The following is a 24,771-nucleotide window of genomic DNA, read 5'->3' as shown; positions in this document are numbered from 1 at the left end:
AACCTTTGGCACACAGCCCACCAGCGTAAGCACTCTGGCGGGCCGGGCTGGTTGGTTTACCTGCCGCATTCACAGGTTGGACCAATCACAGCTCCTACTGGCTGTGGTTCACCACTCCAGGCCAATGGAGGTAGCGGGAGACGACGCAGGCTGAGGGATGTGCCGGTCACACCTTTCCGCTATCGCCATTGGCCTGGAGCAGTGAACCGCAGCCAGTGGGAGCCGCGATTGGCTGAACCTGCGGACATGGATTAACTAACTGGCCTGGCCCACCAGGGTGCTTACCCTGGTGAGCCATGTGCCAAAGATTGCCAATCATAGGCTTTATCTGTACTGGTATTTGTCCTCCTGTTGTAATTGATTGCCAATATCTTGTTAGGGGACTGTAAATGCTAATCTAGACGCAAACATTTGCAAAGTATCAGGACACTGTGGCTCTGACTCAGGCAAACCACAAAACTTTGTGCCCCAGAACAAACATTTTGTGGAGAGCCTGTTATCAAACAGTTAGCATTTAGATCAATTAGCTCAAATTATACCAGGAGCACCAATTCTAGTCTAGACAAAGCCAAAGCATGAGTCCCCCAGGACCTGGATTTTTACTATAAACGGAGGAAACGTAAATGTGTCTTCCCCCACCAAAAAACACATAGGTCCCCAAATCTTCATGCCTTCTTTACACATCAGCAGAAAATCAAACACAGGCACAGTCTCAGTTATAGCCCCTTTACAGATCACCTTTTAAAAATGAAATTATCCATTACATTCCTAATTTCCAAAAATCAGGGTAATTGCTGACTTTGTGGAGCTGAAAGACTGGATCTGGATGTGAAAATTTGTCCCTTTCTACAGTAGCAAGTACAGAACAGAGTGCTGGGAGCACAACAGAATACGTTAGAGTAAGAGAAAGCTGATAGGAAAGAGGTCCTCAAAAAAAATTTGTCTTGGAAATAGCTACAGGGTTTGTTTAGTAGTAAAGATTTTTTTAGGTCGTTTAAGTGAGATACAGTCCCACTAAAATCATGTAACATCCAAATTTTACACATACTTGGGGCTCAAACTATGGCTCTGATCCTGATATTTCTCTCTTGGGATCAATCATGGATAATTTCCATCGCCCACTTCCCTTTTGGGGAAGCAATAGTTAAAAAGCTGTTCAGGAACTGAGGTGAGATTTATGGTGCAAATTTAGGTCATTTGATCAAGAGATTCCTGATATACATCCTCCCCCTGTATTATGAGCTTCTTTTTAATTTTAAGCAGCAGAGAGTCCTGTGGCCCCTTATAGACCAGGGGTAGGCAACCTATGGCACAGGTGCTGAAGGCGGCACGCAAGCTGATTTTCAGTGGCACTCACACTGCCCGGGTCCTGGCCACCAGCCCGGGGGGCTCTGCATTTTAATTTAATTTTAAATGAAGCTTCTTAAACATTTTAAAAGCCTTAGTTGCTTTACATACAATAGTTTAGTTATATATTATTGACTTATAGAGAAAGACCTTCTAAAAGCATTAATGTATTACTGGCACGTGAAACCTTAAATTAGTGAATAAATGAAGATTCGGCATACCACTTCTGAAAGGTTGCCGACCCCTGTTATAGACTAACAGTCATATTGGAGCGTGAGCTTTCGTGGGTGAATACCCACTTCGTCATGCATCCAGCAAAGAGAGTATTCGCCCACGAAAGCTCATGCTCCAATACGTCTGTTAGTCTGTAAGGTACCTCAGGACTCTTTGCTGCTTTTACAGATCCAGACTAACACAGCTACCTCTTTGATACTTTTTAATTTTAAAAGTATTCTAAAATCCACAAGCATAATGAGATTGACTATGATATTGGTATGCAACGGGGGCAATAGTGCAAGTTTGGAATAATTTGGTTCAGGCGTTACTCAGATACTGTTTCCCCCTCCCCCCCCCCAAGAAGAAGAATATTTTAATATTTCAGTTGCTCTAAAACTGACATGCATAGTGAGATTACCTTGAACAATGATGTCCCACAACTGAAACTGAGGTGGAGAGGAACTCCCATTGAGATGAATGGATCACTTCACACCATCCAGAGCTATTGGGTTAGATTATTCATCTCTTTGGAGCATCCTAATTCATCTGAGCACACCCTACTGAAGTGAATGGGCCATTCCATATATCAACAGTACTCCTGTACTGCAGAACACCGTGCAGAGCCTATACCTTTGTATATACTTCAGGGAGCTAGTGTCAAGTCTGGGGCTCCCTGCTATTCCTCTTGTTGCCTCCAGCTGGTAGATGTTCTCCTCACAGCTCTATCAGTTACCATCCTCCTTTCTTCCCATGGCCCTTCCAGCTCTACCAAGGCATGGTAGGGTCAGGAGGAGGGCAGCTGATAGCTGAAGTGGCAGATCATTCCCCTCCCACGAGTGCCCTCCAGTCATGCCTTCTCACTAACATCTCTTCCTCATTGTAAGCGGGGAAACGGTCCCGCTATTGTGGGGAACTTTCCTGGCTTCTGCACTACCCCAGTGAAGTGGGCTAGCGAAAGGATCTGAGTCCTCACTCCCACTTCCTTTACCCAGAGGCCTCCCTGCCCTTGAGGACTCCCCTTCCACTCTCCTGTCTGGCAGAGTCCTGGTAACCCCAACAAGGCTGGGCCCATGATTCCTGGGGGGCTTGACCCCCAATTCTGCTGTGATTACCCAGGACAGGAGCTAGGATGTCCTCATTCTGGGGTACCCTCTCTGCACTGGGCACTTCCATGACCCACTGATCATTACATACAATTTAAAGCAAATACAAGTTATTTAATTAACAAGGAAAACACATCACCCTGCTCTGTGGCACGGGACATTACAAACAGTGTCTCTGGAATGTCAGGGCAGTTCACAGTCTGTTCTTTGTAGGTCCCAGGTCTCCTTCTCAGGCCCTGGCTGTGCTGCAGGAATGCTGTGGGTCAGACACTTACTCTGGCGGTGGCCACACGTGCTCAGGCCCTGGGTGGCAGAACCCTTCTGCCCAGCGTCGCCCCTGCCCTGTCAGGGTTACGATCCCCCTCCAAGTCTGGCCTGCAGGGCCTCTTGGCTGAGGCATCTCCCTGTGCTGGACCCACTGCCCACGGTCCCCCTCGCTCTCCCCAGCTGCTCACCATACTCGGCTCTGGACTGGTCCAGCTCCACAGTGCCTCAGCGCTGCTGCTGCTCTGCCTTTAGCTCCCTGGGCTGCTGCTCTGGCCCCTCTGGCTCTGGTTGCTACAGCTCTGCTTCCAGCATCTTAGCTTGGGCTTCTGTTCTAAGAGTCCCTGTATTGTTATAAGTAGACTAGTTTCTGCTTCTTTAGGGTATTTGTACTGTTTTTGAGGTGGGGGGATCAGGTCTGGAAATAAGGATGTCCTCTCCAATTTTTCCGCACCCAATTTGCTAGCAGCCCCAAACTTCCTTATGTTCTTGGGTTGTTTCTCATATCTCTGCAGGCCGTTTCATCCATTTTATCCTTTCAACTGCTTTAAGGGCAGCTAGTCTGTATCCTGCTTCAATAATAACTGGCTCCCATAAGGTATTTCATTGGTCTGGGGAAATTTCCCACAATGCTTTATTTTACTAGATCAACTACTAACTGGAAATCTTTCAGTCTATCCATTCCTACAATAACATTACCATCTAAATTGATTTAACCACGTTGTCCCATTCCCTGTTTCACTCCCACCCAAAATTGAATTAAAGGGCTAATTATCTCTCCCTTCTTTGCTGTCATTTCTGATATTATGCTTATATTGCACACTCAGCCACGTAATATACCTGAGTCCTAAGTTCCCTTATGTAATTCACAGACTATGGGAGAGACCAGGCTTCTACCCTAGGTCCTACCCTCCTGCCTATTCCTGGTTGTATTAGTCATACCATTTGACTACTCTTGCTTGCGTCAATCATCGTCTTTCTCTCAACCACTCCTGGCTGGCTCACTGATTTGTTACCCCAAGGGTTTTCTCTCTGTTAGGGTGGTCTTAGAAATACCTAGAGGAAACAGCACATATGTCTAATAAATGACTGACACAAGCAGTATATCTCCAAAACAAGTAAACCTTTATTAACACAACAATACCTGTCAATAGGCTAAGACGTGGTAGTCAATAGGCAAAACATGGTCCAGATCCAGATTGCCAGAGGTTTTTTGACTGCGGGGTGCACTAGGGTTAGGGGCTTGAGCCCCTGTGGGAGGTGCTGGGGCTCAGGGCTTCTCCCCTGTGGGGCATGCAGGGCCTCAGGGCTTCTGCCCTACAGGAGCCCCCGAGATTCCTGCAGGTTTGAAAATATTGCCAGAGCTCAACTCCAGTGGGCTCTGGTTGAATTTAAGTCCTGTGTGGGGCTGTCAGTGGGAGCCCTGCTGCCCGGGACTGACAGCCTAGTAGCACCTGGAGCCACAGTTAAAGTCACCCCTTCATCCCCCCCAAAATGGTGCCCCTGGGTCACAGACTTTGCAGTTAAAATGTTCACAATTCCACCTAAGCTACTGAGGGGTGCACATTTCTTATCCATCTTGGAGAAACCTCCTCTGATTGGTTACTTTTTCCCTTGCTGCTAGTCAGGGCTGCTGCAGGAAGCAGGTGGTGTTCTCTGCCCCTGCCCCTCAGCAGGCACCAATCTTGTTGGAGACGGGAAGGAGAAGGAAGAATTCAGTGGCTGGTAGCAGCTCTGCTCTTACCTTCCATCTACTCTGATAAGAGGAAGGCTCTTGTTCCTCGCACTCACCTGTGCATGGGGTGTGAAGAGCCTCAGGAACTGCTGGTGGAGCAAAGGTAGTCCTACCTCCAGCATTTTTGACATTTAAACATGGAGCCATTAAACATGGTAGCAAAAAAAAGGAAAGTTGAAATGAATGGTTTTCGATGTCAAGAAGAGTGGAATGACACTTACTGTTTTATTTTGCCACAACATCCAAAGGATCGACCAGTGTGTTTACTTTGTACAGAGACTGTGTCTGTTGTTAAAAGTGGGAACATCAAATGGCACTACAAATGAAGCGTATGTATATTGAACACAAATATCCACTGGGCTCCCGTTTAAGATCAGACAAGATCACTTCATTAAAGGATGCATCTTTTCAGAGCACCAATATTATTTCAAAAGCTACTTGTGGTCAGGAAAAGGCCACTGAAACTTCACTGAGGTGTGTGTGGGTAATAGCAAGACACAGGAAGGCTTTTACAGATGCAGACATTATTAAGCAGTGTATGGTTACTACAGCTGAAACCCTTTTTGTGGGGAAGAAACACATTGATGCTCTCCAACAACTGCCACTGTCAGACGCAACAGCTATTAGAAACAATGAGATGATGGCACAAGACATTTTCAAGCAGTTGTGTGAGAAACTGGAAAATTTTCCATGGCAGTGGACGAATCCTGTGATATCAGGCACACAGCACAGCTAGCATTGTATGTCTGGGTTTTTTTGATGGAGAGAAATTTGTGGCAGATTTGCTGTCCTTTATACCACATAACAATCACACAACAAGTTAGGTTTTGTTCAAATTGTTTTGTCTAATGAAGGTTTTGATGTGACATAGATTATGTCCATTACAACAGATGGCTCTCCTGCCATGATCAGTGCTCAGTGAATGCTTGTGAAACGTCTGCAAGATCTGAACCCTAGTTTGATTTCCTGTCACTGTATATTCACCTAACCACACTTTTTGTGCAAAGCTTAGCAGTGAATATGCTAATGTAATGTCAATGGTGATTAAACTTTTCAACTTCCTTCAGTCCAAGTCATCACTGCTACACATACTGTTCAAAAGCTTTCTTTCAGAAGTATCTGCTGATTGCAATGACCTGTAAGTTCATAATGACATCCTCTGGCTGAGCAGAGTGCAAATACTAAGATGACTGTGGGAAATTTGCGTTCATGTGGAAGAATATCTACCTAACATTCCAGAGAAAGAGGCAGAAGAGCAACATGCATCTTTTTGAGGGATAGCACAAGCATGAGCTTCCTGTCCTTCCTTGTTTATTTGACAGGACACATTTCACCTTAAAGCCACAGGGCAAAACTGCAATGTAGTGGATCTCCATAGCTGTGTCACTTCATTTCAAAACAAATTGAGTCTCTTCAAAAGTTATTTGGAAATTGGAGAGGTAATGTATTTCCTGAGGCTGCTAAGCTGCCGGAACACTGCAGACGTGAATGAGATGGCATCATCTCTAGACAGGCTTCTTCAAACCAGCCAGAAGAGGTTCCAAGAATTATGAAAATGTTAAAGGCATCTTTCTGTTTGTAAAGAACCCATTTGTGGTACAAGGAAATGGCACTTGGTTGGATCAAGCCAAAACATCCTTTCCAGATGTTGAAAAAGCAGAACTACAAGTGAAGCTTATTGATTTACAAGCAGAAGAAGTGCTTCAGTTGCAGCACACCTATATCTGAAACTTTCTGAACAATCCATGCACTGGAGTCCATGTATCCACACTTGAGCATTTTGACACTATTTGGCTTAACATACATGTGTGAGTCAGCATTCTCAATAATGAACAACTTTAAATCATGTAATCGCTCCTTTCTGACTAATAATCATCTGTGCAATTGCCTCCGTCTTGCCTTGACTGAACTCACTTCAAGGCCCTTGTCCATCAGAGGACCTGTCACTTTTTTCCCGCTGATGGTGAGTGATATAACTAACCATACATTATTCACGCATATTTTATTTTACATTTGCAGTGGTGTCGAAAATTACATTTTCAGTAGTGATACTGCAGTTTTAACAGGTACTTCACAGTAATTATTCATGATTCTTTTGCTTAATGCAGGTATAGGTGAGGGTGTGGTTATTATTGGAAAGACTTGAATCATAAAAGCTAGAGTTCATGTACTAAGTGTTAAGTTTCTTTCAAACTTTGATACTTACAATAAATGAACCACAAAAGGCTTGAAAGTTTCAAATATGTTTATCTATAAACATATATGCCTACAATAATTTTATTTGACAAAATACATTCAGAACTTAAACAGTTGTCTAAAAGTGTTTTTAATGCTAATATTTGCATCTATTTGATTATATCTATGTACTTTCTCAAAGTCTCGGGTGTAATTTATTGCATTGTTCTTGGAGGTGGTTTGATTTTATTTTTCATTTAATGCACTACAAGTATAAGCAATAGGCCCTGGGTACATTACACAGCATTGTACATGTTTGTTCAACCGGGGCACTTGCGGTGTGACCTTGACTATACCTTGATCAAGAAATGTGGACCTTTACAAAAAATAGACTATCCCTGGGCTAAGGGCACCCTGAACTGCAATAACATACAGTTAGAAGCAATGCTGATTAGACTGTCTTCCCTAGGTCGTCAACAGCGAACTTTCTAACAATCTTTTAGACATCTTTTGAATCAAGTTTAATCTCCCTCTCAGGTCCTTCTCTCTGGTCTCTGCCTCTCACTGGTCTCTGGGTCTCTCTCTCTCCCTCTGCTTTCTGCTCTCATCTCCTCTCTGTTCTTTCTTCTCCATCTCTGTCACACATACATTTACACTTCTCCCTTCTGCTTCTCTCCTACTCCATGTGACCCCCACTGTCTGATACTTAGGGTATGGCTACACTTGCAGCTGTACAGTGCTGCTGCGGGAGTGCTCCCGCAGTGGCGCTTTGAAGTGTGAGTGTGGTTGTGGCGCCAGTGCTGGGAGAGAGCTTTCCCAATGCTGCAGGTACTCCACCTCCCTGTGGGGATCAGCTTACAGTGCTAGGAGCCGCGCTCCCAGCGCTAGGGCCCTGTTTATACTGGCACTTTACAGTGCTGTAACTTGCTGCCCTCAGGTGTTTTTTCACACCCCTGAGCGAGAAAGTTGCAGCGCTGTAAAGCACCAGTGTAGCCAAGGCCTTACTTTCTCTCTAAAAAGAACAGGAGTACTTGTGGCACCTTAGAGACTAACAAATTTATTTGAGCATAAGCTTTTGTGGGCTAAAGCCCACTTCATCAGATACATGCAGTGGAAAATACAGTAGGAAAATATATATACATGGAAAAAATGTGTGTTGCCACACCAACACTTGATTAAGGTGGGCTATTATCAGCAGGAGGAAAAAAAAACTTTTGTAGTGAAATCAGGATGGCCCATTTCAAATAGTTGACAAGAAGGTGTGAGTAACAGTAGGGGGAAAATTAACATGGGGAAATAGTTTTTTAGTTTGACTCATCCACTCCCAGTCTTTATTCAAGCCTAATTTAATGGTGTCCAGTTTGCAAATCAATTCTAGTTCTGCAATTTCTCACTGGAGTCTTCTTTTTGAAGTTTTTTTTGTTGAATAATTGAGACTTTTAGGTCTGTAATTGAGTGACCAGAAAGGATAAAGTGTTCTCCGAATGGTTTTTGAATCTTATAATTCTTGGTGTCTGATTTGTGTCTGTTTTATTCTTTTGTGTAGAGACTGTCCAGTTTGACCAGCATTGCAACATAGTATTGTCATAAACAGATAGCTAAGGGTTAATGTCTCTTTCACCTATAAAAGGGTTAACAAACAATGACTTGAAACACCTGACCAGAGGACCAATCAGGAAACAAGACTTTTTCAAATCTGGGTGGAGGGAAGTTTTGGGTGTGAGTCCTTTGTTCTTGGTCTGTTCTTTTTCTCGACTCTGAGAGTGACCACAGGAATCTCCAAGCTTTCTAATCTTCTGTTTCCAAGTTGTAAGTACAAGGATAGTAAGACAATAGGTTTATATTGTTTTTTTTTTTTTGTATGTACATGTGTGTAGTTGCTGGAATGTGTTAAATTGTATTCTTTTTGGATAAGGCTGTTTGTTCATTTTTTCTTTTAAGCAATTGACCCTGTATATTGTCACCTTGATACAGAGACCATTTTATGTCTTTTTCTTTCTTTTTATATACAGCTTTCTTTTTAAGACTTGTGGATTTTTTTTTTTTTAGTGGGGGCTCAAGGGGATTGAGTCTGCAGCTCACCAGGGACTTGGTGGGAGGAAGAAGACAGGGGGGAGAGAGAATCTCTTTGTGTTAGATTTACTAAGCCTGACTTTGCATAACCTCTGGGTGAGGGGAGAGAAATATTTGATTTCTCGGTGTGGTGTTTCAAGGACTTGAAGCAGGGAATCTCCTAGAGTACCCAGGGTGGGGAAATCTGGGAGGAGGTAAAGAGGGTGGAATCCCTTTGTTTAGATTCACGGAGCTTGAATCTGTATATCTCTCCAGGAACCCCAAGACTCAGATTCCTTGAGTCTCACAACAAAGGGGAATAAACCATTTCCCTTCCCCCTCCTCCCCTCCATGGTTTATTCCCCTTTGTTGTGAGACTCAAGGAATCTGAGTCTTGGGGTCCCCCAGGGAAGGTTTTGGGGAGACCACAGTGAGCCAGACACTGGAATCTTCTGGCTGGTGGCAGCGATATCAGAGCCAAGCTGGTAATTAAGTTTGGAGGTTTCATGCTAGCTTCTCATGTTCTGAACTCTAAAGTTCAGATCTGAGTAGGAAAATTATGACAAGTATCTAATGCACCCAACCTTCTGACCAACTGCCTCACCACTATTTGTTATTTTTCCTGAGAATTCTTGCTTCTCTACCTTCAGCTAATGGTGGGAAGATACCTTAGTGGTGTGTTTGCCTAACACAAAATGGCAGCAAGTTTTCAAAATGGAGTAACTCTAGTTCTCTGCCATCAGAATGGTTTAGGTTTACTTGGTCCTGCCTCAATGCAGGAAGCTGGACTTGACCATTCAAGGACCCTTCTAGCCCTACATTTCAATGATTCTATGTACAGAAAGATACCATTTGGCAAGCTTTCACAACTGACAATCTAGTCCATAGTGTTGTTTTCTCACCATGTTATTACGAAAAAGATACAACAGAAACAGAAGGGGTTCAGAGAGAGACAATGGCTAGAAGAATGGAGAGATTTTGGTATAAGAAAAAAATGAAGAAATTAGGGCCATTACATTTAAAAAATGAGTCAGACAGGGCATATCATCGATATAAAAATAACAAATTCATGGGAGAATATACATGGGGTGTTCCTGTTTATCCTCTCTCATAACAGAACTGCAATGGAACATCCAATGAAACAAATTGAAAACAGATTAAAAGACAAAGTTTTTAGCATAATGCATAAGCAAGCCATGGAACTCATTGTCGTCATTATAAGTCATCATTATGGCTAAAAGCGTTGTATAATTAAAAAAAAAGATAAAACACTTTTATGGACAAGGAGAAATCTACTATTACATTAGATAGGATTTTTTTAGAAATTAGAACCGATATGGACCCTAATGCTTCAGAGCACAGTCTAAGGCACTTCTGCTATGGACAAGTTATTCCATCATTGTCCACTAAAAGGTTCTCGTACCTTTCTGTCAACTTGTCAAGCATAAAATTCTGGCCACTGTCCTCAGCCCACTGGTTTACTGGCCAAACTAGCATGTTAACCTTGATTTCACATGTCAGTTTCCTGTGATACTTTTCATAAGTGTCTGTCTGGCTCACCCCAGGGTGGCAGGCATAAAAGAGCAGAGCAAGTTTATTTGGGTACCTGAACTCCATATTTTCATACTTTTACAATGGTTGTTTTTTTAACTTAACTTTGAATTTCCTGAATACCAGGGTTTTAGTTTTAAACTACCTTGTGAGGCATCTACAGTCGTGTTGTGATGCCCTTGAATGTAGTCTGTATGGCTTCTCTTTGAGCTCCCTCTCTATTCTTCCAATCATCTCTCAGTTCCACCCCAATCCCCAGGCATAACAATGAACTGGCTCTCATTTAACTCAAAATATTCACTACTTTGAATGGCATTTCAAAGTGAAAACCAAAGAGTGTGCTAAATAATTCCCAGAAAGGAAAAAAACACTGTTGAGCTACACAGAAGATTATAAATATGTATTAAATAACTGCAGTGGAGGACCTTAATAAAACAGAATCTCATTTGCTGCAGAATATTTATAGAGTCCCCTTTGGGGCTCTGCAATACTTCATATTCCTACATAGCACACTTCCTGCTAGAATTGTCTCAGAGCATCCATGCAGTTGTTGATTAGTTTGTGGAGTCCTTGAAGACTGTCAACTGTCTCCTAGAGTCTCCTGCTGCGTCTATGAACCATTTTGCTAGGCTCCCTCCATTTCTGGTTGGAATTGCCTGATGATCCCTTTGTATCCCACGGTTGCTTTTCTGAGAGTCGTATGGGATTTTAATCTCTCTTCTATTGACTTTGTGTTTGTTCTGTCAGATCGTGGAAATCAAGGAGTCCTCTGCTGTGATTAATTTACATTTAAATCACAAAATTCCACATTAATGTTGCATATCTGAATTTTATTTATTTTGGAGGTTTTAAGAATAGAACTGTCCCTCATGCCTCAGAACCATGAATTGCACTAGAAGCCATAGGAGAAAATGGCCTAATATAAAGATGGTAGTAATATTCAGCTGGGAAGAGCAAAGTTAGCGCTGCATTTAGCCTTGGCTTTCCTTGCTCTCCTAGATTTAGTGAGATTTATTTTCATTTAAAGAGTGTTTGAATATGGGGGGAGGGATAGCTCAGTGGTTTGAGCATTGGCCTGCTAAAAGCATTGCCCAGGGTTGTGAGTTCAATCCTTGAGGGGGCCATTTAGGGATTTGGGGCAGAAATCTGGGGCTTGGTCCTGCTTTGAGCAGGGGGCTAGACTGGATGGCCTCCTGGGGTCCCTTCCAAGCTTGATATTCTGTGATTCTAATCTGTAAATTCACAATAACTTGAGTCCCCATCCTAATGACTCATCACGTGTGATGCCATTTCTCTTACAACAGGTGGAAAAGCCATGGGAGGCTGGGAAGGAGGGATCCGTGTGCCAGGGATATTTAGATGGCCAGGAGTATTGCCTGCGGATACAGTTATTGATGAACCTACGAGTCTTATGGACATTTACCCCACAGTGGCTCACCTGGCTGCAGGGATAATGCCTCAGGACAGGTATAGAGGCTGTTTCATAAACCATATTTGCTCCATTTCAGTTAAAATGAAAAGATTAATATTGCACATCCTGATATACAGTTTGTTTTTAAAAAACAGTCATACAGTTTTAAAAAACAAATGTCTTTATCTTTCTTCCTGTTTAGCTCTACCCATCCTGTCACTTTTAGTCCCAGTAGTTAGGGTACTCACCCAAGAGTTGGGAGACCCAAGTTCAAATCTTTGTTCTGGAACAGACCAAAAAATAGAATTTTTCAGTTCCCTGAAAAGTCTGATTGGTTGGGTTTTTTTTTTCCAGAACTGCCACTGTACTGAAAAATCAGTTGCTCAAGTCTCTATAGCTGTGGAATCATATGTAATTTTAAATGTTTGCGTTTCCTGATTCAAATGGTAACTGGTTTAAGAATTGTCATTTGCAATGAGAATACTGACTGCACAATGTACTCACCCCAGTTTGGTGACTTCCATTCTCTCCCTCTCATTAGGGTGATCGATGGCCGAAACCTGATGCCTTTACTGCAGGGAAAAGTTCAGCATTCGGAGCATGAGTTCATGTTTCACTATTGCGGGCTATATTTACATGCAGTACGGTGGCACCAAAAGGACAGTGAGTATAAATATTTCCCCCACAACAGGTGATGATTAAGATGTAAATAAAGTCAGAACAGGCTCTAACCTGACATCTGGTGGTGAGCTGTGGAAAAGGACTTCAGGGGTGATCTCGTTTGCATGGGCACACCCACCATGCCTAGCATGATGGGACTGCTTGCCCAAATGGTCACTGTGGCTGCTGTGGGATCCCCAGTCTTTGTTGTTGGGGCAGGAGTAATAAAGTGTTGTTATCCTGGTTATGTGACTCAAGGATAGTAGAACTGTACTTGGCATTTTATGATGGAGGGACTCACCCTCTTCTAAGTAGCACTTGTTAGGCAAGGGACATGGGTTCCAACACCCAGTGAGTGGAGAGAGGTGGGGGATAGGTAGCCTGTGCCTGAACACTATATTGATGTCTTCTCTCTCCACTGTGTAATGATAAGGCTAATTTTGGCTCCATTAGGAGTCTTGTTATATGCTGCAGAGCTGAAATCACTGCTACCTACTTTGAGCTAGTGGTGCACCACCACTGAGGCTCCCCTACTTTCAGCTGAAATCATAGAAGAGCTGAGGTCACTGAGAGCTGTGTTAAGGAAGGGGCTGAAGGTATATTGGTGAGTGGCTTGCAATGAAGACTGCAGAAGAATCCCACAGAGAGGATGGCAATCAGCCATTGACATGAGCAGCGGAGTATGTAGGGTGCCCCCATACCTCCCACCCTTTCACCCAGGCTGCTGTCAAGTCAGCCTGGCAGAAGGGTTAAAAATAGTTCTGCTTGGCCTTCAGATCTATGAAACTGTGAAACAACTGGTAAATAAATGTATAGCAGTGTGTGTGTACATTATATTAAAAAAAAATCCAAAACAATATGCTCTACTGCACATGCTTGAGTCTCAGGGGAGAGGACAAGAGGATAAACACATGACAGATATGGGCAGCGGGTACCAGAGCCTGGGGGAGGCTGTGCCTCCCCAAAAAGCCAGGCATGGCCCCTCCCACACTCTGCCCCCAAGCACCCCTCCTGCTTCCCGCCAGCTTGACATGCAGAAGTGCGGCTCTTCCAGTCCCCCTGTCTGGTGGCCCTGGCACTCCGGGGCTGGGGGAACTGCAGCCAAGGCTGCCCACCCTCCTGGCCCTCTTGAGCTAGGGGGGCTAGTCTGGGGCATGGGCCAGTGGCTGTGGTGGAAGGGGTGATTGGAAAGGGGAGAGCCTCAGGCAGAAGGGGCAGAGCTGGGGACTAGCCTTCCCTGTTATGCAGGTCACACACCGCCCATGAAGACAGATCCTAATCACACCGCATATTGCACTACTAGAAGGTGTTCAGTGATGAATGCAGTACAAAAACCTATATAGAAGAGAATAGGTAAAAATATTTGGGGTGACCTGTTATCCTGATACCACACCTCTGAAAGTTTTAGTGTGGCTGAGTTGGTAGCTCTCACACTTTCTGCTGATACAAAATAGTGTGATTTGTGGCTATTACTGAGGGTTGGATTTTTAAAGGTAAACTTAGGCACCTAAAGACTCAAATAGGACCTTACATGAGATTTTGAAAATCCCACTAGTGTCTATCTGCATCTTTAGATGACTAAGTACCTTTAAAAATCTGGCCTTTGGCCTACAGTAATAGAAGGTGCTGCCTCATTACAGCCAGTGCTTTTATTGCTCCAGCTGCAAAATCATCAGGAGAGCTACCAACAGAGTGATCATGATACACCTATTTTTTTAAGCTTAAGAAGTTGTTTGCTTATTTTCAAGAGTTCCGTTTTCTCTGTTTAACTGGGTTTTCCCTTTATAAGGCTCAACTGTAAAACATCTTTCTTCAATTAGGCTAATTGACAGCAGCTGTAATGCATTTCTTAATTATGACTTAACTCCAAAACCCTAAAACAAACAAACAAACAAACTTCCTGATAGATTCTTAAAGATGTCAAGTTCCTCTAAGAAAAGGAGATCTGGGAGCTAGGGACGGGGAGCTAGGAATTCCTGAGTTCTAATTCCTGCGCTGACACAGATTCCCCTATCTGCATACAATATAGTGTCAGAATCCATGAATGAGTGGTTATAGGAAATCCATGTTTCTCACTCCTGATGTCTGAGTTAAAGGTGATGGAGGAGAAAGGGATGGTCTCCTCATTTAAGCACTATCTCTAAGACCTTGAGCAAGTCACTTAACATTTCTGCCTTGGTTTCCTCATCTCTGAAATGGAGGTAATAATTTTTAAATTCTTCGCAGGGGTATTGTGAGGATTAATTAGTTACTGTTTGTAAAGCCAAAAAGTTGATCTGTGCCTCTAAACTTTTCTCATAAATCTTTTGAATACATTTTGAGCAGAATATATCAACTATTGTATCTATCATATTCTGTACATGTATGGCCCCATCACTGTAGTATCTGAGCACCTCAGAGTCTTTTTAGGGTATTTATCCTCACTATGCCTTTGTGAGGTAGGGAAGTGCTATTATTCCCATTGCACAGATAGAAAACTGAGTCACAGAGGGTGACTAGGAACAGCTTTTTTTAAAGGTATTAAGATGTTGCTTGTTCATTGTTGTGAAACCTATGGGCCGGATCCTGAAAGGTATTTAGGTGCTTATCTGCCTCTTTAGGTGCCCAAGCCCACTACTTAGCTGCCACTGACATTTTCAAAGCTGTTTCTTAGCTGCCACCTATCCCCAGAGGTGTCTAAATCCCCAGGCACCTAAAATTTCCACCAGTCAGCATTTGCAAAATCCCCCTAAAGCCTGACACCATGTTACAACTAATAAGCTGCTCTGATCCTTCACTCAAGCCAAAGCCCTGAAGGCCACAAAGATAAGGAGAATTATCTATATCATCAGTGAAGTCCAATCCCTGTAGTTGTGCTCTGAGCACACTGAAATCTTGATGCCTGTCAGGCCCTGCTGCAGGAGGGCTAGATTCATGCCACTGGTGAAGTGAGGCAGCTCAGCACCCACACAACAGGCAGCCATGGACAAAGAGAAAATAGGGCAAAGCATGAGAGAGGCATTGAGTGTGCAAGAAAGAGGGACAGTTTGGTTGCTAGGGTGTGGGCTAGCTACAGTGGCTATGCTGGTCTTAGTACCTAACTGCATGAGAGGGTTCATGCCAACATATCCTGAGCGTAGGGAGGCGCCTGTTAGCCTGGTGCACTAGGTCAGCTGCTTAGGTGTCTATGCCCTTCTGCTCTGCTTAGCCGCCACGGAGCTCTGGGCCCTTTAAATCCCCACTGCAGCTCCAGCTGGGATTTAAAGGGCTCTGGGCTCCCCATAGCAGTGGGGAGCTCCAAGCCCTTTAAATCTCAGCCCCAGCCCGGCCGCCAGAGCTGCGGGTGGGATTTAAAGGACTCGGAGCTCCCCACCGCTGCAGGGAGCCCAGAGCCCTTTTGATCCCAGCCACAGAAGCCGGTGCGGTCTGGCACGGTGTACTGGCTCTTGCCGGTATGCTGTATGGGACTATACTGGCTTACTTTCACCTCTGGTCACAGCTGAGAATCTCAAGGAGAGATGGGTGTCTCCCTCCAGCCCATCAGTCAGGTGCATACAGGCTCAGATCAACTGCGTTCATTGCCTAAGGACATTTCTGAATCTAGGCCCTAAGCCCTGAGTTATGCTCCCAGGCTTCCTGTACAAGGCATGGGGGAGAGTTAGGTGCTTAAAAAAGGGATTCATAGAACCCATCAACTGGGAGGGGAGCTATCTAAGCTATCCAGGAGTGAAATGGGGCAGAACTTAAGGCCTAGGTTAACAAAGGGACTTGGGCACAAATCTCCCATTGATGGGCTGGAGGGAGTCTCTTATCTCTCTTGGCAGTAAGAGCACTCCCTCAAACTGTAGGTGAACCAGGTTCAAATTCCCACTCTGCCTGGGTTAAAACAGGGCCTTAAACCCTGTCTCCCATCTCTCAGATGAATGCACATTGCTAGAGAAAATGACTGATTAATGAATCATTGTAGGATTAAATAGGGATGAGGGGAGAGAGAGAGTGAGTCTGAAATGTAGCCACCCCAAGTTTAAAGGATCAGTTATCTTCTATTAGCAAATGTGGCAAGGAAGCTTATTGGCTAAAGTTTTTGAAAGTTTCTCTGAATAGGAGAGTGTGTTTTAAAGAGAGGGCTGGATTGGTTTAGATTTCAGAATGAATCATTCTCCAAACATACAACATCAGCTGGAGTTGAAGCCTGGCTCTGTATCTTAGCTGCCTGGTGACTTAAATGAGCAACTTCCAAGAAAATTGATAGTCAAGCAGATATGTTATGAAATGTTCCACTAGAGGGCAGTGGTACATTGATAAAGTCTAATACATGCCAGGCGGGAGGAGAAAGTGGCGTCTTCATCGATATCGTTTTGCTTTGAATTGTGTTTTATAATGAATAGAGATGTTTCAAGCCTCAAAGTGCTGCAAAAAAAAATTTCCCCCTCCCTCGGACCCCCTCCCAATGAGTGTTTCATCAATCTTCAACTTGTACTCCATTTAAATCCCTATGTTTCATTTTCAGGCGGGTTCTGACTGGCCATGCTTTAACTGTATTCCAAATTTGAAATTTAACTGATGAAGCTTTTAACAATAAGTACTAAAGGACTAATGAGCAGACTCACCACAGCCCCTGAATGAGATACAGAAACAGACAAGTGTCTACATATAAAAAGAAAGTATTTTTATTCCTAAGTCCCTTAGATGAGGATACTTGGGCAGATAAAATCCTGACAGCTGGGGGCCTCACCTCTTCATCTCCTAGGAGAGACATTCAATGGGATAAAAGCAATGGACATTTCTTCTACACACTAGTTTTTCTAACAACATGAATCCAACGCTCTTCCCATCCCTGCAATCTTTGAGAAAGAAATGTTGTAGTCAAATAGGTCCCTGCACGCACATTTTCTGGGACTGTCCACAGATTAGAAATTTCTGATCTTGCGCGCAGTGTTTCCAAGATCTAAACAGATCAAAATGCAACTAACTATATTCTGGCTAATATCCCCATACAGCACCTGTGAAACAATATAGAATGTCACAAGTTTGAGAGTGGTAGTTAGAAAATGGGTCAGTGTAGTATAGCTCACAAAAAAGAATCCTACACTTAAGGTATAATCCTACACAGAGTATAAGAAATAGGACAAATCACAGCCCAAATCTGACCATTCTGGGCCAGGTTCAAGAAAGGATGGGCCTTAGGGGAGAAGTCAGTATAGAAACCGATGGGGCCTTTGGTCCAAACCAAAATGCTGAAGTGCAAACATAAAGTGAATGTGCCTTTGTAGGAGAATATGTGAGCACACCAAGGTTTTAATCATTTTAACTCTATTGAGAGGCAGATTGGTCTGGCAATAGATAGGGTGCTAAACTGGAAATTAGGAGACCTGTGTTTCTATTGCGGGCTCTGCCACTAACCTTCCGTGACCCTGAGTAAGTTACTTCCTTTATCACACTTACCTCAGCTTTCCCCCTCTCATCCTTTGTATTGTCTATCTCTAGACTAAAAGCTCTCCAGGGTAGGGGTTGTCTGTTACTCTGTATTTGTACAATTAATCTCTGGGTTTGACTTGGGCCTATAGCTGCTATAGTAATCTAAAAATAATAAGGATCATGTATATTGATGCCCTACTAAACTTTGTGTTTAGACTGGTTTACATGTGTTGCTGTCTGCTACTTGATTTCAAATTGATCTAATGCACCAAAATAACTTTGCTTCCTATAATGTACCAATAATGTAACAATGGATTGTTAATCTCTCTCTTGCTCTCATCTTTTACCTGTATAACCTTATGTCTATTCAGTTTACTTAACTGCATACAGAGTTGTGTACCTTCCTAGTTATCCCAATGAAACACAAGACGGTTCTATAAAAAATGAAACATTCCGCACATATATATCTGCTCCCACCTTAGTCACATAAGAGAGAATGCAAGATATAATTTTTGGGAGGAATCCCATAGCTACTCAAGCAATCTTTTTCCATGCAAATTTGAAAGAAAAAATAATTTGCTTATCTAGCTGCATAACTTATATGTGCGTGTCCATTACAGACATGCAGATCAGATATATTCAAAATGTGGGTAGTTTTGAAATTCAGGCAGTGAAATGAAACATAGTTAAACCAAAAATTGTAATATTCCATCTAATTTAATCTGAAACAAAAATCTATGCCTTGCTCACATCCATTCCTTTTTTAAGATGCAGGAGAATTTTTTGGAGTCCAACTGATTTCTCTTTATTGTTCTGCTCATTTTAAAATACACCACGTTCATGTTCTACTTATTGTCCTTTCATGTATGTATATTGGGCTGTCTGGATGTGAAGCCATTGTATCTTTGTCTTCTAGTGAGGACTCATCAATTAGGCCCTTCATCTAGGCTGAGAGAGTCTTTTGTCTATATGTTAGTCCTTTCCTCTATCCTGACACAATAGGGCTTATTAGAGACACTTTCTTTCTGCTTGTTAAATTGATTATCATCAAATGGGTTTGAGAGTTACTTAGATCCAAGAAACAGTTTTTCCTTGGACATATTACATTGACGTGACCCCAAAATTAACTCACTTCCCTCAAATTCAGGCAGGGTTGCTTTAACTCTGATTATGTGTTCCTCTTTGTCTGTCTGTGATGGTTAGAACCCCTGCTGGCTTCTCCAATGCTGAGTTCTACTCAGCTTTCAATATTGTTTTTCGGGTTCTTTTTCTTTTCGACATTTCAGTTGTTTGCCACATTCTCAGTGCACTCTTCAACACTAACTAACAGGGAGACAGATTGTGCATTGCCCTGCATCTTGTGTAGTTATTTAGCATTTTACACCCATTTTGCACAGATGCAGGGCAATGGAGAATCAATCATAACTAGCCAGTCTAAGTGAGCTCAATAGACAGCCAGGTAGTTAGGCTAATATGGCCCAAAATATTTAATTTTTGTGAACACATATCAATGACATAAATTATAGTCTATATTATATATGAGATCTATATATTGAAAATGTATCTAGATATACTACAGTATTAATTCAGATATCTACATATAGCCAAGAAAAAACACATTCTGAGTAACTGTTAGCCATTAATTGTAGCTGAAGTTTAAGATTGTGTCCTTTATATATCAATCCATCTTTTTTTACACAATTTCTGCTAATGGCTGAGAGGGGAAAACACCTGTGTCTACCATATTTCCAAATACCTTATTTTAATCCAAAATTACAGAGGAATTCAGCCAGAAGTGATCACACTAAACAAGTTCTGAGGTGCAGCCTGAAAGCTATACTTGAAATTTAGAACTAAATTAAGAAATATACCCATGGAAAGTGTTCAGCTGGAATATTTGCTAGATTTTTAGATGCAATACTGTTTCCACCACCTTTCTCCTAATAGTTTTTGATTAGCAAAAGACATCCTGGCTGCAGCAACATGTGACTCACTCAGATTGTGGGATAAAGCTCCAGCCTCCCAGTCAAGAAGAACAGCTCAGGGCGCCAACAGAAAGCAGGAGAGTTCAGCAGATTCCACTGAACCAAAAAGAAAATGTCATATATACAGAATGCAAATGTAGGCTTTTGTGCTGCATGCATTACAGAAATGGCTCAGAGTGTTGAACCTACCCTTCTGTCATTTAGGCATCATGTCTAATCTCTGTTGTGTGCTGTACACAACCTCCTCCTCCTCCTCCTCCTAGAATGATTTAAATCACAGGGGATCATGGCCTAAATGTGTTACCATCAGATGGCTGCTACCAAGTGGGCACATGAACATTTTTTATGTGGCCCTTGGGCTTCCATTTTAAAAAAACATGGCCCAATTGTTTATAGAAAATAAAAGAATACTAATGATAAATTAATAATAACAATGTATGCAGTGTAGTTGTAGCCAAGTCACTGCCAGGATATGAGAGATGGGTGAGGTAATTTTGGAGTACCTTTCCCAGACCTGAGGAAGAGCTCTGTGTAGCTTGAAAGCTTGTCTGTCTCTCTAACAGAAGTTGATCTAATAAACGATATTACCTCACCTACCTTGTCTCAATTAATGTCACTCAAAGTGCTTTGCTCAGATCAATTATATCATCTCCCAGGGGATACAGGGGGAGGCAAATCTTCTGTTGAACTGCGTTCAGTTTCACTCTCAACACCTTGTCATATTTCATTATTAGCCAGCCTCCTACTGTCATGCTGCTGTTTTCCTCTTTGTTTGATATAGTTCTGTTCAAACTACCAATCAGTGGCTGTGCAACAGCTCAGTACAAGATGCTGCCATGGCGCTGCAATCTAGTGTTCATCACTCTACGTTGAAAACAAGTTTCTGTTGCTATTGTAGTAGTATTATTATTGGGCTACAGTTGATCCCCAGTAAACCACAAGACCAGGCTACGTGCTCAGACTGGAAATAAGTTGGGACCAGATTCTGTCTGGTCCTTCTGTGAGCACAAAGTGCAGGGAGAGACCAAAAAGATTTTCCCCTTGGGCAGATCACGTAGGGGCCAGGTACAATTCCAGTCCCTGCACTCAGACTGCAAGCACTGCACTCTTCCAACTCCCCTGAGGGCGCACATAGCTCCACAGGGGCAGGTAGAAGAGAAGGACTCCCTCACCTAAGGCACCAACCACCAGAGCTAGCTATCGCTGTAAGAGGTATTATGCTATACCCATAGGTGCTGACACTGCAGCAACCCCTGGCTTGAAGTGGTTTCCATTATATAAAGGGGTTACAGTTTGGTTCAATGGCTCTCAGCACCCCCACTATATTGTTCCAGCAGCCCTTGCTACACCCTACAAAGGGGAATAGCAGAAACTGTGCAGCACATGTGGGCCTGAAAACTCTGGGAAGCATTTGAGTCCCTGAGGAAATGCGTCACAGTCTTGCCCTGGAGCAGCTTCATTTCCCTCCTTACCATGAGCTGGGAGCCCCCATGCTGATGAGAATGTTCTTTGAAAGCTATGCACAAGTAGTCATTTTAAATAGGTGGCTCCATCCATACAAGACTCTCACTGACTCCCAATGCCCTTGTGACTACATTGGGAATAATACTCTGGCTATCTGGGGCCCACTGGACAATTCTTAGGGATTGCAGTTAGTTCCCAGTAGAAAAGAGAGGGAATGCAGTCCAGCTCATAGAGGAGCATTGGTCTTGCATATCAATTTATAGAGCAATAGTTGGCACCTGCAATGCACTAGAAATATAGGGACAAATTGGGAAAAATCGGGACAAAGATTGGTCGGGACGTGGGATAACCACCCAAATATCGGGATGATTGCCCTATTTACCACTGGTCCCAGATTCCTGAAGGGAGTGACTGCAGGTGCTGAACCCAGTGGGAGCTATTGAGTGAGAACAGTTGGTACACAGGGTACGGTGGTCCAAGGCCTAGTCTAAGAATTGAAGAATTTTATCTTTGATTATTAGGAGATAAATAGGCCCAAAGGTCTATAACAGGATGTTAGGTGGGGTGGGATCTGAGTTACTACAGAGAATTATTTCCTGGGTGTTGGCTGGTGAATCTTGCCCACATGCTCAGAGTTTAACTGATCGCCATATCTGGGGTCGGAAAGGAATTTTCCTCCAGGGCAGATTGGCAGAGGCCCTGGAGGTTTTTCGCCTTCCTCTGCAGCATGGGACACAGATCACTTGCTGGAGGATTTTCTGCACCTTGGGGTCTTTAAACCATGATTTGAGGACTTCAGTAACTCAGACATAGGTTAGGGGTTTGTTACAGGAGTAGGTGGGTGAGATTCTGTGGCCTGCATTGTCCCGGAGGTCAGACTAGATGACCATAATGGTCCCTTCTCACCTTAAAGTCTATGAGTCTGAGATGCAGTACACACACACAGGAAGATCTAGTCTTTGCCTCATAGAATTGTTTGTCCTCTCTAGCAGGATAAATGAAGGTTCTTCTTCAAGTGATTGTTCACATCCATTACATATTAGGTATGCGCGTGTGCCACGTGCACGGACGTTGGAAACTTTTTCCCTTAGCGGGTCCCATCAGACCGGCAGGGGGGCTCCCACCAGAGCAGCGCCCCACTCTGGTGCACATATACCCCTGCCGACCCGACCCTCCTTTTCGTAACTGCTGTTCTTCGAGATGTGGTGTTCACATCCATTACACTTCCCACCCTCCTTCCCCTCTGTCGGAGTCTCCGACAAGAAGGAACTGAGGGAGGGTCGGATCGGCAGGGGTATATATGCACCAGAGTGGGGCACTGGTCTGGCGGGGGCTCCCCTGCTGACCCAACGGGAGCTGCTAAGGGAAAAAGTTTCCAATGTGTGTGCACGCAGCGCACGCACATCTAATGTGTAATAGACATGAACAACACATCTCGAAGAACAACAGTTACAAAACGGTAGGTAACCGTTTTTACCAGTTGCTGTAAAAAGAAATGCTTTTAAACATGGTTCTACAGATCACTGCCTTAGAAGAACAAAAATAATCAGTTCATCTGCTTTTGGAAAGGGCTATTTTGGAATGCAGTTAGTTCCCAGTAGATAAATAGTTGCATGGTCATCTTGGCTTGCCACTTGTTTCCTATGACAGGGACAGAATAAAAGTTTTTTGCAGAGAAAATACTGCCCTTAGGAGAGCTCTGTCTAGTTCATGTCCATCTTTGTTACTAAAGTTGGTTTCTCTCCTGGCAGGTGGGGCACTGTGGAAGGCTCATTATACAACTCCAATATTCCAGCCAGAGGGTGCGGGAGGCTGTTATATAAGTGGATTCTGCAATTGCTTCGGGGAAGATGTAACCCATCATGACCCTCCTTTGCTCTTTGATCTCTCCAGTGACCCTGCTGAGATCAAACCTCTGTCTCCTGCCACCGAACCCCTGTTTGACACAGTAATAAGCAGAATAGAAAGAGCTGTTCAGGAGCATCACAGGACCCTCACTCCTGTCCCTCAGCAGCTCTCTGAGTACAACAACATGTGGAAGCCCTGGCTGCAACCGTGCTGTGGGACATTCCCATTTTGCTGGTGTGACAAGGAAGGTGACAGTGACCAAAAAATTATTTAACCAAGGAAAGAACAGAGAGGCAGTCAAACAGCTAGTAACCTGAAAAAAGAGAACAACACTTAAATGACTTTGGCTAAATTACACTGGACTATTTGAAACAGACATTCCTCTCACTTCTAACTCATCCTATCAATGCTCTGTTCAGTAGACCTGGAGTCTGCCTCATTAAGGCCTGAACATAAGCTCTGGCCCAAATTCAGTTTCAGTTACACCACTGCAAGTTGGCCCTCAACAGCAAACTCAGGCTTTGGCCCCAAATCAATGGACTGGAATTTCTTTTTCTACTGGCTTTAAATTCAAGCAAATTATTGATTATATACAACTAAATCACTGAGGTAGTTTCTGGTCAAGTGTTACTCAGATAAAGTGTCACACGCCATAGGCTTGTGTCAGAAGATGGATCTCAGGATTTAACCCTTTGTTTATATAGACTATCCTGTATTTAAAAACAAACGTGTTCAGTTTGGTAATATGTTGAAACATGTTCACCTCAGTGATTATACATCTACTAAATCACATCAGTACCTTGTCCTCAAATCGGGTTGTCTGCCAGGCCATGAGTCCCACGACAAAAAGCAAAGGTCAAGACTTTTAAATAATGGATACCTAACATTAGACTCTTAAGCCCAGAGAGAGATGCTGTCAATGGGCTTGATATTCTGAAGTGCTGAGATTCTGCAGCTCTCACTGAATTAAATGCAAACTGCAAATGGCACAGCTCTTGAAAATGATGCACCACGTATGTTCTGTATTGAACTAGTTATCTCAGCTACTTCAAGTGTTGAATGTCATCCTTCAGAAAGGAGCTGCTTTGACAGGGCTGCTACCAAATTTCACAGGGAGTGGATATGGCTATACTGCAAGGAAAGCCCGAGATTAGTGAAACTCAAGTCAGCTGACTTGTGCACTGTATCCCTGAGCTTGAGCATCTGTAGTGTATGTTATCTCTACATTAAAACTTTTCTAACTGCTGATGGAACCTGGGACTTTGGCAGGGGTGAAAGTGGGCCGCTACAGCGGACCGATAAAAAGTGGTCACCGATCCCAGCCTATACACAGCTAACATTAAAGCACTGCCATGGCAGTGCTTTAATGTTGTTGCACACGCACACACACAAAAAATATGTGGGAGTGAGGGAGGAGCAGCTGCCCTGGGGCTGGCAATATAAAAGGGCCTGGGGCTCCCAGTGCCCCGGGGGGGGCATGGGCCAGGCAGCACAGATGGGCTGGCTGGGGAGGCTGACCTGCTCCATCCCTGCCCCTCCCCCTAAACCCATGCCCCTTCCTGG

The 24,771-nt window shown here is 43.5% G+C and overlaps 1 protein-coding gene across 2 annotated transcripts in view; it reads left to right on the top strand.

Moving 5' to 3' along the window:
* The window catches only part of LOC115646260 (arylsulfatase H-like), a 58,976-nt gene extending 34,383 nt beyond the window's left edge, over positions 1-24,593 (top strand). For both annotated transcript variants that reach the window (XM_030551909.1, XM_030551899.1), the window contains exons 9-11: positions 11,748-11,910; positions 12,396-12,517; positions 23,112-24,593. In XM_030551909.1, the coding sequence (XP_030407769.1) occupies positions 11,748-11,910; positions 12,396-12,517; positions 23,112-23,482 (656 nt within the window). In that variant the 3' untranslated portion in view covers positions 23,483-24,593. The remainder of the gene's footprint in view (positions 1-11,747; positions 11,911-12,395; positions 12,518-23,111) is intronic.
* Positions 24,594-24,771: the final 178 nt, after the last annotated feature.

The sequence above is a fragment of the Gopherus evgoodei genome, chromosome 1 (genome assembly GCF_007399415.2).
Source record: "Gopherus evgoodei ecotype Sinaloan lineage chromosome 1, rGopEvg1_v1.p, whole genome shotgun sequence".
NCBI classification, from domain to species: Eukaryota; Metazoa; Chordata; order Testudines; family Testudinidae; genus Gopherus; species Gopherus evgoodei.
The sequence above is the reverse complement of the archived record's forward strand: the minus strand, read 5'-3'. Positions and strand labels throughout refer to the sequence as shown.